Raw genomic sequence first — 21,860 nt, 5'->3', positions numbered from 1 at the left:
AAGTCTAATTTGTCTATTTTTTCTTTTGTTACCAGTGCTTTAGCATCATATCCAAGAAATCATCACCAAATCCAATGCCATGAATGTCCATTTGTCCTATGTTTTCTTCTATGAGTTTTATTGTTTTAGGTCTTATATTTAGGTCTTCGGTCCATTTTGACTTAATTTTTTATATGGTATTCGATAAGGGTTGAACTTCATTCTTTCGCATGTGGATATCCATTTTTCCTAGCACTATTTGTTGAAAAGACTATGCTTTCCCCATTGAATGGCCTCGGCACTCTTGTCAAAAATCACTTGACCATACATGTGACAGTATATTTCTTGGCTCTCTATTCTATTCCATTAGTCTATATGTCTGTCTCTATGCCAGTACCAAACTGTTTTGATTACTGTAGCTTTGTAGTAAGTTTTGAAATCAGGAAGTGTGACTCCTCCAGCTTTGTTCTTCTTTTTCCAGATTTTTTTGGCCTAATATATGATCTAGCCTAGAAAATGTCCTATGTACACTTGAGAAAAATGTGTATGCTGTTGTTGGGTAGAGTGTTCTATGTATATCTGTTAGATTTAGTTGGTTTATTGTGTTGTTTAAGTCCTCTATTTCCTAATTTTTCTTCTGTCTGGTTGTTCTATCCATTATTGTGAGTGGGGTTTTGTAGAACTGTCTATTCCTCCCTTCAATTCTGTCAGTTTTTGCTTCATATATTTGATAGTCTGTCATTAGGTGTGTAAATATTTATAATTGTTACATTTTCTTGCTATATTAAAACTTTTATTAATATATAATGTTCTTCTTTGTCTCTTGCAGCCTTTTTTGATTTAAAGTCTATTTTGTGCAATATTAGTATAGCTAACCCTGCCCTCTTTTGGTTACTATTTGCATAGAATATCTTTTTCCATCCATTCAATCTATTTGTGTCTTTGGATCTAAAGTGAGTCTCTTGTAGACAGCATATAGTTGGATCATGTGTTTTCATCCATTCTGCCAATCTCTGTCTTTTGATTGGAGAGTTTAAACCATTTACATTTAAAGTAATTATTGATAAAGGGAAACTTACATCTGTCATTTTGCTGTTTGTTTTTCTATGTGCCTTATAGCTATTTTGTCCCTTATTTCCAGCATTACTGTCTGCTTTTGTGGTTAGTTGATTTTTTGTAGTGAAATGTTTAAATTCCTTTCTCATTTCCTTTTATGTATATTTTTCTTTGTGGTTACCATGGGGATTTCATTTAACATACTAAAGTTGTAACACTCCAATTTGAATTTATACCAGCTTAACTTCAATAGCATGCAAAAACTCTGCTCCTTTACAGCTCCATCCCCAGCCCTTTTGATTGTTGATGTCACAAAATTACATCTATATACACTGTGTGCCCCAAAACATAAACTAATAATTATTTTAAATGCTTAAATTATGCAGAAAACAAGATTTGGAGTTATGAACCAAAGTTAAAATAATACAAGCTTTTAGAATAATTTTTTTCTCTTTAAATGTATTAGTTTCTTAAATCATGTAGCAAACAAAAAGTGCAATTACAAACCACTGTTACCATTATACTAGCTTTCATAATTGCCCATGTATTTACCTTTACTGAGATCTTTACTTCTCCATATGGCTTCGAGTTACTGTCTCATGCCCTTTCATTTCACCCGGCAGGACTCTCTTGAGCATTTATTGGGGGGCAGGTCTAGTGCATGAACTCCCTCAGCTTTTCTTTATCTAGGAATATCTTAATTTCTCCCCCACTTTTGAAGGACAGTTTTGCCAGATATAGGTTCTTGGTTGACAGTCTTTTTCTCTTAGCACTTTGAATATATTGGCCCACTGCTTTCTGGCCTCCAAAGTTCCTGATGAGGAATCTGCTGATAATCTGACTGAGGATCCCTTGTATGTGACGATTCACTTCTTTCTTGCTGCTTTCAAGATTTTCTCTTGGTCTTTGAAAGTTTGATTATAACGTGTCTTAGTGTGGGTCTCTTTGAGTTCATCTTATTTGGAGTTCACTGAGCTTCTTGGATGTTTATATTCATGTCATTCATCAAATTTGAGATGTTTTCAGCCATTATTTCTTCATATATTCTCTCTTCCCCTTTCTCTTTCTCTTTTCCATCTGGGACTCCCACAATGCTTATGCTGGTCCACTTGATGATGTACCACAAGTCCTCTAGGCTCTGTTCACTTTTCTTCAATATTTCTTCAATTCTTTCTGTTCCTCAGATTTGATAATTTCTATTGTCCTATCTTCAAGTTTGCTGATTCTTTCTTCTGCCTGCTAAAATCTGCCTTTGAATTCCTCTAGTGAGTTTTTCCTTTCAATTATTGTACTTTTCAGCTACTGATTTGCCTTTTGGTTTCTTTTTAGGTTTTCTATCTCTTTATTGATATTTTTATTTTGTTCATACATCATTTTCTTGACTTTCTCCACATCTTCCTTTAGTTCTTTGAGCATCTTTAAGAAAGTTGTTTTATGGGGCCGGCCCTGTGGCATAGGGGTTAAGTGCGAATGCTCCGCTGTTGGCGGCCCAGGGTTCGGATCCTGGGCGCGCACCAATGCACCTCTTGTCAGGCCATGCTGTGGCAGCGTCCCATATAAAGTACAGAAAGATGGGCACGGATGTTAGTCCAGGGCCAGTCTTCCTCAGCAAAAAAAAAAAAAAAAAATGAGGAGGATTGGCATGGATGTTAGCTCAGGGCTGATCTTCCTCACCAAAAGAAAAAAGAAAGAAAGTTGTTTTAAAGTATTTGTCTAGTATATCTGCCAGCAGGTCTTATTCAGGGATAGTTTCTGTTGGTTTATTTTTTCCCTTTGAATGGGCCACATTCTCCTGTTTTTTTGGATGCCTTATGATTTTCTGTTGAATACTGGACATTTGAATCTAAATGTGATAACTCTGGAAATCAGATTCTACCCCTTCTCCAGGGTTTGCTGCTTTTATTGGTTTTGTTCATTGTTTTTGTTTTTCTATTGTTGTAAACTATCTCTGTGCCAAGTATCAGCCTGAGGTATAAACTTAAAGTCTTCTGAAGTCTTTTTAAACCCTTCCCTGGGCAAGCACAGTCACTTTCTAATTTTCCTCATATATATAGTTGTTTTTGAATGCCCTAGTGATTTATGTCTGATTCCCAAAAGGGGAAAGAGAGAAAAATGAAAAGAGGGGAAAAAAAGGGCACTTGCCCTTTAAATTCTCTAGACATGACTTCAGCCAGAGGGGGGAGGGGCTTTCAACAAAGGCAGGGTGCAACAACAAGGGCTGCCTGCCTCTCTGTCTGCACCTCTGTGATCAGAAGCAGCAGTGAGAGCTCAGATCCCCTATGTTTGGAGGCAAGGGTCCTTTTTGCCCACTCTGGCTCATTCAAGCTGCTCCAAGAACACACAGCTGCCTGACAGGGTGGGGGTGGGGGATGGGTAGCTGCTACTGTCCTAGGAGCTGGAATTGACCTAAATTTACTGTCCAAGACCCCGCCTGGAAGCTGCAAGCCCTCAACAGCCTCCACAGTTCCAGAACATTTACATCAGATGGATTCTGCCAGTGCCATTGTTGCCTAGGTGGGGACACAGACTGCTGGTGCTTCCGACTCGGCCATCTTCTCTGACCCCTCCTCCTGACCAGGACCTTTGTGAAGAGTACTGTACTGGACGTTTTATTAATTGAAATTAATCATTAATATGACTAAAAAGTGACTGCAGGACTTTCTGTCACCTGCGTGTGACAAGAAAGTCATGGGGCCATGCCCTAGATTTCACTCTGTTAAATAAAAACCAAAACAGAGCCCACAGTTTGAGTATACCCCTGGACCAAATACTCACAATCACGTAACCAGATCTTAAACTGTCCTGATTTCCACCAAATGGGGCCTCTGACAAAACTTAAGCTTTCTTCATGTCAGCGTCAATCAGCTACACACAAGAAAGCTTACACGGTACTACTACTCTAAAGAGAACGTAAATTTCTAGTAATCACTCACAATAAAAATAAGATGTACTCCCTCGTTCATACTTTATAAACTGAGCTTTAATTGCTGAGAGCCAGGCTTTCAACCACTTCGGGTTTGACGTCTCCGTTTGTGAACAGTTTGTTTCTTGCTCAATAAAATGTTCATATCAAGTAAAGCTCTCTGGATTTTCTTTTGAAAATCCAAAGGACGAGAGAGAAAAGCCCCACAGAGCTGATCCAAATAAGTGGTGATGGAAAAGAATGAAGCTGTTTTATCAGTAGATCCTACCAAAATCCACTCTTTCAAAAATAATGCCTACATGTATTTCTTAGAAATAATGAGGCAAATTACTAGAAGAAACAGCTAAAAGATTTTGGGCAGGAGACTCAGCAACAGAGAAAGGTGGGACAGGGGATTGTCATTTTTTTGGTTACAAGTCTTATTAGAACTACTTTGATTTAAAAAAAAAAGTATAAAGAAATATTTTTAAAGAATAGTTGAAAATACACAGGAGACTGACTATCCTGAATCTGTTTGCCTCAGTTCTATTCCTCTTGGGGACTGACCACCTTTGATTGCCACTGACACCACTCACGGCCCCAGGAGCACTGCACCCTGATTGTACCTCTTTGAAGCTGTGGCTGAAAAGTTGCCAAAAACCTTTTCTTTTTGTCCCTTCGAAACAAGTGAGACAGAAGGGAATTTTCAAACAGATCTTTCTACACCTTAGTAATGGAAAAATGGCTAAGGGGACATAACTATGGCAAGTGCATGCACACTAACACTCACATTCCATAAAAGTGCATAAAAATGGTTTAGCTTACAAAGACAGATTTCTGATCCTTCCAGGCTAACTTCCTCTGAGGCTGGCAGGCCCTACCCATGAATGGGATCTGAGGTGGCTCTGGCGCCTTGCCTTAGTTCTTCTCTAGCTCCTGCGCTGCCTCCACTTGGAGGCTGTATCATAGGGCCCACCACACACCAGTTAGCCTCCTAGACATCGTATCAGCCATTCTAACTCCTGCTCATCTCATTGAGGGCCCTCCCGCTCAGTTTTGGTTTCCACTTAGTGCACGACTTCTTCCCCGAGCTACGTGTAGTTGATGACCTCACCTGCAGAAAAGGCACTGTCCACCTGAAGTGAGTGACTTGCCACTTAGCATATGATGACAGCTTTACTAATAAACAAGGGCTACCACATAGTCCCTATATTGGCATGTCTGCTTCTATTAATGAGAAATATTAGTTTATTAACAGTGGAATGTAACAGAATTTCCTTTTTGGGGGGAAGCAAGAGACATCATCAAATATGGCCAAAGTCTGAAGCCAGAATTTAAAGTACAGAAATAAAAGAACAGTCAGAAACTCTGCAGAGTGAGAAATGAAATAGTTATAAACGAGCAAGTCCACAATCCACAGTCAAAACGATTATCCTCTACAAGTTCAGCCCCATTGATAAGACAGCTGGTTAGGCCAAGGAGGGTGAGATTGGTGAGTGGACCTAACCTGGAAACATACCACCTGTGGAAAAGCTTAGGTTTATATAATTTAACTGCCAAACAACTGACAGAATTTAATATTAAATTTGACTGCCTAAAGTGAGACTGTCTTTTTAAAAACAGGTGCATTACTTATAAAATCTAAAAGAACGAATCTAGCAGTTGTCAACCCTGCGATGAGTGATGGAAGAATCAGGCAGATTTCCTCAAATGATAAGAGCAAAAGGAAATCAAGGGCACGAACGTGCTGCAATGCGGCGTGAGGGCCGCTGGACGACAAGGCCCACTCGACCTGAGCTGAAGGGACACGAGCTGATCACCCCAGGCCGTCAGTCCCTGTTCTCCAGTTCAGCTCTCAGGGAGGTGAGAGAACTAACAGTGACCTGCAGAGAAGGTCTGAAAGAGCCAGACCCAACTATTAACTGTCTTGAAAGGGACCGGGAATGCAAGGAGAGACTTTTTTTTTTATTCTTATACTGTTTGAGAATTTTTAAATAATCTTATACTTGGTGCTATTATTATTTCAATATCAACAACATGATTAGCACAAATCTTGAAACAAAAATAAATGGAGTCCAACTGGTAATAAACATACAAAGCAGGAATTGTCTGCAAGTCTAAGGCATATGTAATGGACAGAATAGGAAGAATCTCAGTTTAGCCATTTTCCAGCTAAACAGCTTGGATTCTCAGGGCTGTTTTCTCATCTGAAAATACTACTACTACCTGCCTTACAGGCTTGGTTTAAGGATTAGAGAGACCATACGCAAGATGCTCAACACAGGACCAGCATTTGGTAGATGCTCAGTCAACAGCAAAAGCCTCTGTTATTATTATCTCCAGACATAAGAATAAAAGAAAAACAGAGGCTCCCTGTGACGCCCAGTAGAGGCAGATCACAGTATTTCAAGATAAAGTATAATAAACATTAAAAATGGATGGGAGACTTCTTAAAAAGGCTAATAGAATTTTCTTGGCTGCAAAAATTATGACTGGGGTTTTCTTTTTCAAAAATTGAGTTCACTCCAAGGAGAAGTTCTATTTATAAAAAATAATTAAAAGATAACGCCAAATAATATTTAGTTTTCAACTCTTAAAGTACTTGTCACAGGAGGATAAAGTGTGGGAGATTAAAAAAAAAAAAAACACTAGCCAAAGTAAAAATAATAGAGTCTCCACTATGCTCCAACACTGTTTTACATCTCAACAATCAGCTCGATGTGCTTTAAAAGGTCGTTTTTAAACATATAAATCATTAACATTTGGCCCTGGTTATATTTTCAAGGCCCCTTAAGGTGCTTTTATATCTCAAACATGAAAAATTGTTTAAACTGGACGATAGTTAAAGGATAGTAGCTGGAGACCTAACTAAAGTAACGAAAAGGAATCACAAACATGCAACTGGGTTTCTAGACTCCTGGACCCATTTTGATTTCACAGACAACTGAGGAGGGCAGTCCCGGTCTCTGTAAAGTCTTCCCTGATCCCTGCCCCCAACCCTCAAGCAAGATTAATCACATTCCTCTGATCACACTTTCTGTTCATCCAAACAAGACTTAACCAGGATGGAACAGTCCCTTGGTTTCCCCCAGGGAGCTAAGAGTTCCCTACTGCCTGACCTACGAATGTTGAAAAGAAAATGACAAAATGCTTAGACCAAGCTCTGTCAAAACACAAAACTCAAGGGACAGGCTGAGCAATCCAGTCAGTCCCGGGCTGCGGCGACATGCCGCTGTCAACGCTGGTTCCCCACCACTTCACCAGAACTTCCCACGGTGGTCCCAAGGGCAAGGCGCACCACTACTGCTCATTTCTTTAAGGGAAAACTCAGCTTCTAGGAAGTCAGTATGTGTTTTTTAAAATGAATTTCCCCCTCGTTCTCACAGCTCTTAAACATTGTAGGCAGTAGTGACGCTCTTGGAAGGCACACTTGGCACAGGTGCCCTGGGCCTGGGACATGATTACAAAACCTCTATCACCAGGAAATAAACAATTATGTCATTCCTGAATGTTTGGGGAGCCATTTAAAACTATGAACAATGATAAAAACAAGTGTATAGGTAAAAAATGTTTAGAAAATGATCCATATCTTAGCTGCACACAAAAGGGCAGTGTAAACCAGGGAACGTGGCATCAATTAAGTCACAAACGTTCCTACTTCTTATTCTGTAGAGTCATGATACAGCTCGCTGCTGGAATTCCTCAGTTATGTACAGCAGCCTGTTCTGCAAGGTTTCTGTTACAATATATGCTAGTAAAGAAATAAATAAATAAAAGCTTTATAACATGAAAAGTTGCCTCTCCGTTTTGATGCCGCATGAGAACCTTGGGTGTCTGACTGAAAAAGGAGGCAAAGAGAAGAACAAGAAGCAGATGCAGGAGATACCAGCCTTGTGGGCAGGTAAGAAACACTATTACCTTCATCATCTCCAGTGCCCAATCCCAGTGACACCAGGCCTGCAATGCGCCAACCCTTGCTGGCCCCTGGGCACGATGAAGCCACCTTAGCACAGACAAAGCAGAGGGCGAGACCTGCTTGGAGGCTCTGCTCACGCTGTCCCCTCCCTCTGTCACGACCAGATGCCTTTCTTCCTCCCTGTCCACTTGCTTTTCAACTCAGTTGAAACATTTCATGCTCTGTAAAGACCTTTTCGACCCCTCCCTCCGACGCCCAGCAAAATCAAATGTCTCTCCTTCAGCAGCCCCAGGGCACTTTTCCTTAACCTCTTTTTTTGAAGCTTGTCTTATTTTGTAGTTTTTTTTTTTCTTTTTTTGTGAGGAAGATCAGCCGTGAGCTAACATCTGATGCCAATCCTCCTCTTTTTTTTTTTTTCCTGAGGAAGACTGGCCCTGAGCTAACATCCCTGCCCACCTTCATCTACTTTATATGGGACACTGCCACAGCATGGCTCGACAAGCAGTGCGTCAGTGTGTGCCCAGGATCCAAACCCGCGAACCCGGGCCGCCAAAGCTGAGCGCGTGCACTTAACTGCTTGTGCCACGGGGTCGGCCCCTGTAGTTTCTTATTGAAGTGCCCGTCTCTCCCACAAACCCGCTAACCTCTTGAAAGCAGAGACCTTGCCTCATTCGTGTTCATCCCGCCCATAGCCGGTACTCAGTAAATGTTCGGCAGAGGATGGATGGGTGGGTGGATGAAGAGGGGATGAAGGACAGCATCCCAAAGCAGGGAGAGTTCTGATGGCAAAAGATATCATGCCCCTCTGCCTACGTACAGGGGAGGGCAGAAATGGGAAGACGACCCCAAGACACGGCTGCCCTACGGGTTCCCGTGTCAAATGATGGTGGCGAACAAAGGTCTATGTGAATCTTTACCCAGGGACGCCAACAGCTCATAATTCATCCGCATCACGTCTCTGTACAGCTCCTTCTGCCGCTTGTCTAGCATGCCCCACTCCTCCCGGGTGAAATACACCGCCACATCCTCAAACACCACCGGGAGCTCCTCAAACACCACAGGAACCTCCTCAAACAGCCCCTCTTCAGAAGGATCCTGCAACAAAGAGCAGCAGTCACTCAGTACGCCTCTCACATCAGACACCTGGCCTGACACTTTCAGGTCCTTCTCAAGGCCCGTTTCTCCTGGGAAGCTCACCAAGAGGCCCAGATGTACTCTGAGGAATTAATTTCTCCATTGAAAGTCAAAGAAGCAAATTCGGGAAGCCCAGAGTTAGCAGGTAAAAACCAAACGAGCCTCAGTCCCACCCTAGTGTCTCCTGGGAGGACATAAAAATGCCTGAAGAACAGGAGTGTTGGTACAGCCTTAGGACTGCATCTGTCCTTCTACTCATCGTGACTGCAGAGGTGACCATCTGCCTCTAGGAGCACTGGCAAAGATTTCCCACTGGGATGGAAAGGAAGAAGTAGTAAAAAAGAACTAAAAATGCTCATATTCAGTGACTAGGTTAACACACGCCTTACTGCTAAAGGAATTCAGATTATAAAAGGTTAGACCTGTTTATTAGATTCTAATATGAAAAAAAGAAGTAACATGAACATGAAGAAAAATGAGCTTTGTTGCTTTTCTGGATTCTGGAAAAGTTCGAACTTGCTAACTTTAGCTGGGCCCTTACGATGTTAGGCATGAGGAACATCTGAACTGTTCTCATTGGAATACTGGAGGGGGTACTCAAAATGATTTGTAGTGAAATCCTACTTATACGGAATAGGTGAGAAATGGGGAAGGTTCCAGTTACTCAAAGGTTCCGGTTAAAACAGTTTCCTTACAATCCAACTTTCCAAAGAATTAAAAAATTACAAAATTAGCCTAAGGTGAGAACCACAGTCTTTTAGGATGCACAGGTGCTGCGGGGAGTGGAGGCAAGCACCAGGCGGGCGGTCACGGCTCTGCAGGGAGGTCAACGCCACACGAGCTCTTGGACTCAGGACAGGTCACTTCCTCCCGTCTCAGTTTTCTCCCAATAAGATGAGTTTAATCAGGCTTGCTCGACTAGCTTCAGAGCAGCATTAGAAACACTACATAAGAGAACGTGTGTGAAGAAACTCCGCAGTGTTTAAAAGTGCTATGTGATTCCAAAGTTAAAGTGGAAATTTTTTAAAAAATGGATCACTTATTGAGCTCTGTGGTTGTGAATTATTTATTGAGTTCTGTGGTTGTTTGGAATTCTGGATGAAGATTATTGTTCTGAATTTAGGCTTCTCCTTTATATTAGAAGTTAGAATGTTCTGTTCCACTAATTATGTTTTGTTATCTGCATAAAGGAGATGATAATAGGGCTGTTGTCTTAAATCAAGGAGATGATACAGGTAAAGCACTTAATGCCTCGTACATTATCAACATGTTAGCTTAGGAGAACATTATAACGTTAGCAGTTAAGTATCGCTATTATTACTTTCTCATCATGGTCATGCAATACATGTTGTTCTCAGTACGGAATCCCTCCCCTTGAGAGACAGCAATCATTATAAACATATTACCTGGTCGCAGGCTTCAGCAGAGTCATTATACAAAATATGAAAGTTCGAGGAGCTATGGACGGCATCAGCGATGTCTTTTTGCCTCAAATCTGAAATGCAGTCTAGATACAATGCAGGAATTGCTCCATTCCCCCCAGGGTCCTCCAGTTCAGCTCTTGAGCTGGGCAGGAGCTGGGCCACATTATCATAGGCTCCTAGAGGCCCTGGGGAGCACAATATGGGATAATCTACAGTGAAGAGGTGCTCTGGGCCAGCTAGTACATCTCCAGACGCATCTCGGATGCTCCGGAAACGGGCTGCCCAGACGGGGTCCCGTGCTGCCAAGGCATTGACGCAGAACATGTGAGCTTTGCTCTTGGCGTGGTATTTGAGAGTCTCCACCTTGAATGGTCCTGTGTAACCTTCTATTAATCTTGACCGCTTGTCTCTGACAGACGGGTATTCTCGGCAAGCAGAGCAGAAAAGAGCCGTCTGCTCCTCATTCACGACCAACCAGGGGAATTGCACAAACCACGACTTCTGGATAGACCGGGGTTTCAAGGGTTTCTTGCTTTTTCCTGCACAGTCTACCTCGATGTTGCCACTCTCAGCACTGAAGTGGGAAAGACAGGCTTTCTTCTGAGGTGGCAGGTATAGCCCAGCTTCTCTGGCTGGACCTTGCACTTCCGTTTCTTCCACGTAGCCCATCTTGTTTTTTCCTTTAGAGAAAAGAGACAAATGGAATTTGTCTGAAATCCTATAGTTAGAGCCATTGCAACTCATGGAGGCTCTCAGATATATCAAATATAAAAGCTGGAAACCACACACACACAGATGACACAGCCTCTACTTGAATTTGCTTCTTTCAGTCTCCCCAACTCCCCAGTTCCACCCTACCTAACCTAGAAGAAAATTGAATGAGCTTTAAGCAAACCCTTTTTTTTTTTTTAATTTAAAGGACAGATACACTTGGCCAAAAAGAAAATCTTTGCAATTTGATCTCTGCAACCTAAGATAATGGCACAATCTTCAGGAGTTTAAACTTATTTATTGATAAGAACACTGAACTAATAGCATTTAGAGTTAAAAAAAATAATTAAAGCCAAATACTGCAACTCCATGCTCAGTAGGAATCCCTTTCTATGGTACCCCTGCCAGACAGGCCTCTGCACTTTTTTTATGTACCTTTGGGGCAAGAGAGCAACCTACTTCCCAGGTCCCCAGAGAGTTTTCCTTAAGCTGCAATCCATCTTTGCATAACTTCCACCCAGGGGTGCTACTGCAGCGCTCAAGAGAAACACAAGTCTAAGTCCTCTCTCATACCACAGCCCTTCAAAGAGGTGAAAACTCTCATAAACTCAGTAAGATTTTTCTTCTTCAAGCTAAACTAGAAGTTTCTTTATTCACTCCTTAGTTGAAATGCAGCTTAGACAACTCTAAGTCCTCCAAAGCCATTTCTTATGCATCAACATAAGTTCAGATGCCCAGTGGCCAAGGACTCAACAGTATCTGCTCCCCGCCAATAGACCAGTCTACAGAATTGAAGCCAACGCCAGGAGCACAAAGCTGCTAATAAAGAGTCAGCAGGCTCAAAGTTAAGAGCCAAGCATGGGAAAACAAAACAAAATGAATTAGTATCTATGTAGTCTAGGGCTCCTTGTGGTCCTTGTGGAGACAGATCACCAGGGAGAGCAAATTTCTGTGATTTGGTTCATAGACGAGCTTGTTTCCACTTCCCTTTTCTCCCATAGTAGGGGCTGGGTTAACTCAGTCATCTTACACACGACAAGATGCCATCTGGCCTGGCTCTAGCCAAGCCCACCCCTGAACAGGCGGGGCTTATCAAAGGAGGAAAGGAAAGACAAATCCTGAGAATGGAGCAGACAGCTATTCATTCATTCATTCATTCATTGGATGATTATCTATTGTGCAACTACTACGTGCCAGGCATTGTTCTTGGCCCTGGGAACACAGCAGGAAATAAGACAAAGTCATACCTTCCTGGAACATATATAATTATAAACAAATATAAACTCTCAGGTAGAAATGAAATAAAGGCAGATGAGAGCTTGGAGAATGATGATGAGGGAGGTGTGCATATTTTAGATCAGGTGACAGCTGGGGGAGAAGAGCATTTGTGTGTCAGCTGGTAGAGAAGCAGAGGATGAGACAGGAGTCCTCATGCCCAGCTTCTTGTGCCCTCCCCAGCTCGGGCCCCTCCTCCCAGATGGGTCCACGCTCACCTGGCTGGTGGCTCAGGAGATCCCTCTGGCCCTGGACATTGCCTAGCCATGGCTCTGGCCCTCGCTCAAACTTACAGAAGAGCTCTGGGTTGGCAATAGCTGCTCCTGAGTCAGGAACAGAGAGAGGCACTATGAGGCCCTGGATACAGGTCACCGTATTAAGGAGGGTCTGTCTGTGACATCCTCTCAGCATCGTAAGATAATTGGTCAGGGAGGCAAGTAGGACTCTAGACGGTTTAACACAGTGATTTAGAAACTCAGATACCCGTGAGGCCCCTAAAACAATGGGGGACTAAGCGACAGCGATGAAGGGCACAAGTTAGGCTCTGCGCCCTCTTTGAGGCTAAAAAGGTATGAAGACTATTGGTGCAGAACAGGGGTTCACAAACTTAAATGCTGAGAGGGACAGACCGCTAATATAACTGAGAAAACCAGCCGGGGGTCGGGGCTGGGGCACCTGGAGGATTTAAACCGTGTGTGGGGACTATGCCGCTCCACTCCAGGAGGAGGCTGCCATGTGGAACGCTGGCTCAGCACTGCCAGACTGTCTCGCTTTTCAAGAGAAGCCAGCAATCATATTTCCATGTGAAAACTCCCAGTGGTTAAATATTGACAACTTATTTAAATATTTTAAAGAAGTCAAACAAAAGTGATGAAAGCGGAAAAAAAAAAAAATAAAGGTGTGGGCCAAATCTGGCCCGTGAGCTGAGCTGCTACTTCTTGTTTAAAACAATCAGTAGTTTGTTTCAAATTGTGTTTACCAGGCACGGAACGAAGACCCAACCCAGCCACAATCCCTCGATCCACAGAGAGCTGGGACCGTTGCTCCCATACCCCTCAGACAGGGGCCAAGATGGAAAGAATAAATGAAAGGCAGGGCAGATGGTCATCAAATTGAAATCGGAAAATAGTACATATGTGTGTACACACATGTTGAAACACAGTCACCTCTGTCCGTGGTACAGAAGGTCTACCCGTAGAAGCAGAGAAATGACATTCAGAAAACAGAAAAGATGAAAAATACCCACATGGGCACCGAGTTTTAAGTTGCTTTATCTCATTAAACCTCTAGGACAACCCTCTGAAGAAGGACACCAAGGCTTAAAACGGCCAAAGGGCTTGGCCATGGTACACAAGCGTTGCCTGGGGGAGGTGGGACTGAGACCAGATTTTCACACTCCAGATCTCATGCTCCTTCTATCGCCGCCCACCACCTCCACTGTCCTATGGGCACCCAAATCCACCTTGCAGCTCCACAGACCACAGGCGGGGCTTCCCACCTGGCACCCTGGGATATCCTGAGACATCAAGGTCTAGCCTTGACGTGCCTGATTTCCCCACTTCTCTCAGCCAATTGAAGGGGAGAAGAGAAAGGGTGGTGTGCGAATCCGTGTGCAGTGAAGTTAGACATCAGACTGAACAGATGAATAGTGTAAAGATGCCTGAAAAAAACAGCAGGATTCCAGAAAATGCTCATGTATGTTATGGTCTGGGTAAGGTCGAAAATGCTGATCTAGATTCAGGGTGGTGGAGAAGTGAACAGGAACCCATACCCAGTGGTGCCACCAGCTGGTCAGAACCATAGATTTCCTTCTGTTGCTGACTCAGCAGCATCCACTCCTCCTGAAGCAAGTACACCGTGATGTCATCAAACGTCACAGGAGCCTGAAAGGAAAAATGACACCAGGTAAGCACCAACTTCTTCCTGGGATCAGTCTTCCACACCTGTGTTCAAGACCACCTGAGGGCACCCCTACTCTGGGAGAGTATCAGATTTGCAGCAGGGGGGTGGGGTGGCGGGGGAGCATTGTCAATCTATATATAAGACCTACATCTCATCTTTCTCAACACCTGGAAGCAAGTCACAGCGGAAATGAGACTGATTCTTTCTGGAAGGGCCACACACTGAAACAAGTCATAAAGAAGGCTGACTCAGGAATTTCATAATCCTTTCCCTGCATGCTGTTCACCTGCCTTCCCACAGGGCCCATTCCTTCTCAGCCAGTGCCTCAGCAACAACTTACAGCACATCCTTTTGCAAAACCTTGAACATGGTAAATCTTCACTTAGGAAGATATATCTGATTTCCAGAAATAGTCAAAAGTCACTCAGAACTATGTCTGTGCATGAAATTGATGAACAAGATAGGCAAAGCTTTAGAGCTGAGAAATATGTCACATGGGGCTTGTAAAGTAGCTCTGTCCACCAAAAAAGGGGTGAGGGATTTCAGAAAATGTTTTGGGGAGTTCTGGATTAAAATGGCAGATTGAACAAGTACAGGGAATTTTGCTTCCTCCCTGTGAATTTAAAAGACATTCTCCTACCCCAAAACTCCAAAACAAAGCACCAACTAGGATGGGGAACAACAAGTGGACAACAGCAATACAATTTTGGAAATTGAAAAACAGATAAAAAAGTAATAACTGAGCATATCCAAGAAAATCTAAGATCATCCAGCAGTGGGCAAACTGAGAACCCAATTTATACCACTAAATCCTCAAAATGCTCAGCATCTGGCAGCAGCGGGAACCTCTGGCCTGGGAGTGAAGCTAAAATAACTGAGGAATTGGGGAAGGCGGTTCCCCAACAGATGCCTGCCCAGATTCTCCTACATGAGTCTCCGAGCTGACAAGCCCCTCCTTTCCACCCGCTCAGAGTTTCCAGTTAGAATGTTGGTTTTCCACTGATAAGTGTCAGCAAACAACTGGACTACCAGACATCTGAGGAAAGGCTCTAACAGTGCTGATAGAGACAAAAACAGATAGGGGTGGAGAAAGGAACTGAAGAAATGGAGGGGAGGCATGGGGAAGAATTTAAAAAAAAAGGTCATTAACAGCCTCAGAGAGGTAAGATATTGTAGAGATGAAACAAAGTTATAAAGAAATAATCAGAAAACCTTGCTGTGTTTATCTTTTTAAATTTTGTACCATGAAACTTTCTCACCTAGTCAAAGAAATAAAAAATAAATAAATAAAAATTACCAACAAAAAATAAATTCCCGACCCCCAAAGAAAAACATTTTGGGAAAATAGCATCCTTGGAGTAAGTATAAGTCTTATACGTAAGTATAAGACAACTCTGAAGGGGACACATTCATGTCCATTTATAACAAGTTCTAGTAAGTTTGTTTAAAATTGCCTTGTAACTTTATACTCAAATTTCAAGCACATGAAATATCTATTTTAACTTCAACAGTAGAAGTTTCTTGTGAAAAACAATACAGATAATTCTTATCAACTGCTATTGAATTGTATATTTAAAAAATAATTTGAGTATTTTTCTTATGAGTCAATACATGTTCACTGCAAAAAATTTAGACAATAAGCAGAAAAAATGTTCTAAGATCACCCACAATCCCTTACTGAAAAAGAATTACTAATAACATTTAGTATGTAACCTTCTAGTCTTTTGTTTATGTAAATGTAACCTTCTAGTCTTTTATGAATGTGTAAGAAAGAAGTTTTAAAAACAAAAATGGAATTGTACTGCCAAATGTGTATGTTTTAAATAACTATTTGCTCTCAGAGTGTCTTCCAAAGCAAAATGTGATTATATTTCCAAAGACCTACTGGAGGATAGGCCCCACTAAAAGAAGGCAGTCAGACAGGAAAGGGTACACAAGATACAGCCTAAGGAGAGCCAATGTGGGGGAGGGGGACGAGAACCCTTGAGATTGTGCTGAAGGCAGATCCAGGATGATCACTGTACATCAGGACGAGAGGGCAAGCTGTTCCAACTGGGGCAGGTTAAAAAATTTGTGACCAAGGAAGAGCAGGGCTCCCTATTCGCACCAACTCACCCTGTCCCCCAGAGGGAACAGGTGGGCATAATGAAAGCCAATAGCCCCATCACTTTAGCTCCCCAAGGATGAAGAGAATGGCCAGGACTGAATGTTTAGATAATAAAGAAGTGTCTTCCCAACAAGAGTGATTACTCTAACACCTGGTACCTCCCTTTTAACCAATATTATGGCAAGAGCCTTCTGATTCCAGTTGACTGCACTGTAAAGAAGACACAAATCTGCTTGAATAAGAGGAACTCCTTATCTACATATAAAGCAAAGAATATCTCTGGACGTTCTCTTTTAGTGATTCCCACTGTCTACAGGGTAGAGCTCTGACCTCTCAGCCCAGCATGAAGTCCCCTCAACCCGAATCTAACCACCTTCCTAACCTGAGCTCCAGGTACTGCCACGCTTGGAATCTCTACGACAGCCAGATTAGTATAATTGTAATCACTGGACATATCTTGCCCCTTTCCTCCCTCTACATACCCAATCTCTAGACTCCCCAACTCTGTCCATTTCCTCCAGCTACTCATCCATCAAGTTCCTATTCACACTCCATCTCTTTCATGAGGGCCTAACCACCTAACCACATGGCCCAAGCATTTCTTTCCCTGAGTAAGGAAGGCTTTATATCCGTCGTGGAGCCTGCTACTCAGGAAGCCTATGGCTTGTTTTATGATCCCCTTCACCATCACCTCCCCTCTCCCCACCACCACTTATATAGAAAGTATTTCATAGGCACTTAATTTTTTCATTCAACATATATTATTTGTTTCTATGTGCTTGGTGCATGGCAATCTTAAGATATGAAAAACACTATCTCTATTGTCAAGGAGATAAAAATCTATCAGGAGGTGATAGACAACTATGATATAAGTGCAATAATAGAATTGTGTCCAGAGAAAAATAAGGAAGTGATCACTTCCATGGGAAAGACAGAGGGGGTTAGGAACCAGAAACGTTGAGGCAATAAATACAGGCATGAATCACCACACATCAGCCCTCTATTTGGCAGCACCAACAATAGTCTCCCAGAGGGCACAGGATGGGTCAGACTGCAGTGTTCTTCATAGCACCCATGCCTTGTAGCAAAGGGCTCCTATAGTGATGCTATTTTATGAGTCATTCATTCAAAAAATACTGTCTGACACACCACTTGTCAGGCCATGCTGTGGCAGCATCCCACATAAAGTGGAGGAAGATGGGCACAGGTGTTAGCCCAGGGCCAGTCTTCCTCAGCAAAAAGAGGAGGATTGGCATGGATGTTAGCTCAGGGCTGATCCTCCTCACAAAAAATAAAAATAAAAAAAAATACTGTCTGAGAACCTATCAAATGCCAGGGGCTGCTCCACTGTTCAGCTGGGGATACAGCAAAGTAACATTAACAAACATGTAAATAAATAAATAAATGTAAGAATTCTGTATAGTGATAAGGGCTGGAAAGAAAATAAAACAGGATAATGGGATAGAGTCATGGAGAAAAGTCTTTGATCTCTATCCATTATTCTGCCAATGACAGGCAAGATACCCCACATACAATCCAATGGGCCAAGACTGCTTTTAGTCAATAACTATCACAAAATGGCACCAAAAGGAAGATTCTAATAATAGACCATGCTATCTCAAGTGGACCCCCAGTCTCCAGCTTTGAGCCAAAAATGATACTCAGAATGGAGCTGTAGAAGAGCATAGCTATTCCACCCAGGTCTTAGTTATTGTCACTCATTTGCAACACATCTTAGACTGCCAGTTTGTTTTGCAATCACTTTATTTCACCTTTGGATAATGTTCTCATTTCCCAGGTTAGAAAACTTATGCACTGGGGAAGAGTGAGTATCTTTTTGATGATGCCCTGCAAATAAGAGTAGATTCAGCAGTTAAATTTCCAGTCCTCAGGGCTTTCAATTAGTGGTTGGGCCTGAAAAGGACATCAAATTTCTCCTCCACCTCTCTAAATGTTTGTATTTCTCTCTTCTCCCATTAATGGCTAAGAAAACCTATAACTGAACAGAATAGCTTGAAATCAACCTCAAATCACTAATTCCAATTTTCAATGCCAATTGTTTATAACCTTTCTTCCCCACTACATGTTGCTCCCCCTCATCCAAAATCAGCTTCAACCGAAACTGATTGGGGGATATTATGTGACGGTAAGGGCCATTTCCTTTACTTTTTTGGTATCCCCTATAGTGCTTAACATAAGGCTGGCACATAGTTCACCTTCAATCTTCCTTTAGTTCGGTTCTGTTTAGCTTTATTGTCTTGAATTTCTTACTTTGTAGGTTGTTTCATCTGGAAAATGCATCACTGTAACTTGTGGAGGGGAGGGAGTATGGAAAAGATGTTTAGGCAAGGAAGAACTTCTTTTGTAATTCAGAGTCCTTCCCAGTCTTTGCAGGAAAAACAGCAGCATCAAAATAATCTCATTATCCTTTCTCTCTTTTGTCTGTGGGACAACCCTTCCGGGCTTGTCCAAGTTACTGAAGTGAAAATTGCAGGAGAGCTCCTTGAGGAACGTGGTCATTTCATATTTATCTTTATACTTCCAGCCTCTGGTTCAAGGTAAATCACAGGTCACAAATGTTTATTAAATGAACAACAAAAAATTTTAAAGGAGGGACTCAATCAGCACTCAAAACGTCTGTTGAGGTAATTCCCTGTGTGCCCAAGAAGAAACAATCCTCAAGAACCGGCAGCAAAGAACATCCACGAAGATCTTAGTTCCAAGAGGCTGCCACTGTCTCCAAATGAAGTGCCTACGACCACGCTGGTCTTTGCTGACACTGCCTTGGAGCTCTAGCAATCCGCTGAACCCACTTAACTCTACCTTCAAGCACTTCTTCCCACCTTTTCTTCCAACTCATAGCCTCTTGCCCAAAGCCCCAAGCAAGTTTATGAAATAAGGCTTCTAAGCAATGCTCCGATACTCCATGAAGCAGATAAGCTAGAAACAGAAGTCGGCAAGAAATATGCCAATGCCTTTTTCTTTTCTTCTCAGCCCTTTCTTAAGAAGGGGGATCTGAGCAGGACCAAGCCCTCACTCTGCCTCTCGGTGAAGGTGATCCCTACCCCTTGGCTCCACTGGGGTCTTATTCAGCCTGGAAGCCTTAAAACAACCTGGGCCTCTTCAAAAAATGCCATTGGTGGTGTGGGAAAGCAGGAAGCACTTTCGCATCACTACACTGAGCGGGTCACCCACCCCAGCATCAACCGAGCTGCCACTCGGCGGAGAGCGGCTGGCCAAGCCGAAGACGGAGCGGAGCCGTGCGTCCGCTGCTCCCTGGGCCACCGCCCAAGTGCAGACAGCGGAAGAGGCGGCGGGCGAGCGGGCGAGCCCTTCCCTGCAAGACTGGCTCATCTGCGGGAACTCCGCCCGTAGCGCCCGCCTCGCCGGAGCGCAGATCAGGGATCTACGGGAGGAGAGTGGGCGGCCCCAGGGCCCTTCCAGGCCTACCTTCCCCGACTCCCTGGGCTCCATGGCCCCGCTTTCGGTGGCCCGTGCCGACCCCGCCACTGCCTCCAGGCCCCTCCCCCCGCGGCCTGGCCAGAGGATGCCGCCGCCGCGACCACCTTAGGAATGGGGTCCCCTGGAGGGGAGGTCGCCCCGGCCGGGAGGGAGCGTGGCCAGGAACTAGATCTCCCACGTCGGGGGGCGGTAGCGCTCGCAGAGCCGGGAGAGGCGCGCAGCTGGGACTAGCGTCGTGCCGAGCGAGCCGCTTTACGACAGCCGCCTAGCCCGAGGTGAAGGGGCATCACGGGAAGCGTAGTCTGGCCTCGGTAGGCGGCTCTCAAAGCTGCTATTGGCTCCCCGAATGCTGGGTCCTGATTGGACGCCGAGCGGCTCGATCCTTGCCTTTCCTTCCTCCCTCCCGGGTGATGGTTACTGGGTAACGTCCCCTCAACGCTCTCCCAGACCCTGCAGTAGGGCAAAGCGCTCTAATTAGGCTATGAGATTCCCTGTTCTTGCGTCAGTTGCCTCGCAATTTTAGGGCCAATGTTCACCTTGAAGGTTCCAGACTTTATTGAATCAAGGAGGGCAATACTTTTCTTAGTTTCATTCAAAAAGCATCATTGGTTGCCTACCATGTGCCAGGCACTGTGCAAGGTTTGGGAATGTAACAAAATTGAATGTAACAAAACCCTTGCCTTCAAGGAATTCAAAGTCTATTGGGGAAACAGATGAGAAACAGATAATTACAAAATGAAGAGACAAAGTGCAATGAAAGAGGTAAGCAGAAGACCCTAATAAAGCATGCTGTCACCTTAGAGTGCGGTGATGGGAAGATATGGTGGTTAGTCAAGGATTTCCTGAGGAAGTGGTGCCTGAGCTGAATTAAAACAAGAGGTAGGAGTTAGCCAAGTAAAGGAGGTGCTACGGACAGAATTGTACCCCTCCCCCCAATTCATATGTTGAAGCCCTAACCCCAGTGTGATGGTATTTAGACATGAGGCCTTTGGGAAGTAGTTAGGTTTAGAGGAGGATAGCAGAGTGGAGCTCTCATGATGGGATTAGTGCCCTTATAAGAAGAAACACCAGAGAGCTTGCCCTCTCCGTCCTGTGAGGAAATAGTGAGAAGGCAGCTGTCTGTAAGCCAGGAAGAGAGTCCTCACCAGAACCCCACTGTGCTGGCACCTTGATCTCAAATTTTCAGCCTCCGGAACTGTGAGAAAATAAATCTTTGTTGTTTAAGCCACCTGGTCTATTTTGCTATGGCAGCCCAAGCCGACTCAGACAGACAATTGGGTATAAGAAAGAGCATGAGCAAAGCTAGAGAGATAAGCAAATGGTATGTGCACGGACAGTGTGTAAGACAGGAATTTATGGGAAACGACGCTGGAGAGATACACGGGGGCTGGATGTGGAAGACATTGTATGCTACCTTAAGGAGTTTGAAATGCGTTTTAAGCTGGTGAATGGTGTAGGCAAATTTGCACTTTAGTTGGATCAGTCCTATTGCAGAGTAGAGGGTGAATTTAAGGGGGAAAAGACTAGAAGAGAGAAGACCAAATGCTATAAATATATACTTTCTCTCCTCTCTTATCTCATCTTCTTTAAAAGATATAAAATTATATAAAGTAATGATTATAACAATGTATTGTTTAGTTTGTAATATATACGGATGTAATGTGTATAATAATAATAATACAAATAATACTCAATGTATTTTTACATGTGTACCATGTAGCCCCCACCCAGATGAGATATAGAAAATTTCCAGCACTCCAGAAAGCTCCTTGTGGCCCTCCCAGTATGTATGCATAGAGGTAGAACTACAGAAAGTAAAGAACTGAAATTAACTTTAGGAGAGAGGGAGGCAGGTGTGGTTGGGAAGGGACACTGGGAGGTTTCTGGGGTGAGAACAGTGTTCTATTTCTAGACCTGAGTGGTGGTCACCCAGATGTTTGTTTTACAATTATTCATTAAATTGTGCATTTGTGTATTATGCACTTTTATGTA

The 21,860-nt window shown here is 43.3% G+C and overlaps 1 protein-coding gene across 1 annotated transcript in view; it reads right to left on the bottom strand.

Annotated features, from left to right (window-relative positions):
• ZNF862 (zinc finger protein 862) overlaps window positions 1-20,049 on the bottom strand; it is a 32,113-nt gene extending 12,064 nt beyond the window's left edge. Inside the window, exons 1-4 of the mRNA XM_087432573.1 lie at window positions 19,857-20,049; window positions 14,169-14,280; window positions 10,394-11,091; window positions 8,771-8,948 (exon numbers count right to left, since the gene is read on the bottom strand). Of these exons, the coding sequence (XP_087288699.1) occupies window positions 8,771-8,948; window positions 10,394-11,091; window positions 14,169-14,280; window positions 19,857-19,880 (1,012 nt within the window). The 5' untranslated portion in view covers window positions 19,881-20,049. The remainder of the gene's footprint in view (window positions 1-8,770; window positions 8,949-10,393; window positions 11,092-14,168; window positions 14,281-19,856) is intronic.
• Between the last annotated feature and the right edge of the window lie 1,811 nt (window positions 20,050-21,860).

Source organism: Ceratotherium simum, chromosome 1 (assembly GCF_057802395.1).
Source record: "Ceratotherium simum simum isolate JZ-2026a chromosome 1, ASM5780239v1, whole genome shotgun sequence".
Lineage (NCBI taxonomy): Eukaryota > Metazoa > Chordata > Mammalia > Perissodactyla > Rhinocerotidae > Ceratotherium > Ceratotherium simum.
The sequence above is the reverse complement of the archived record's forward strand: the minus strand, read 5'-3'. Positions and strand labels throughout refer to the sequence as shown.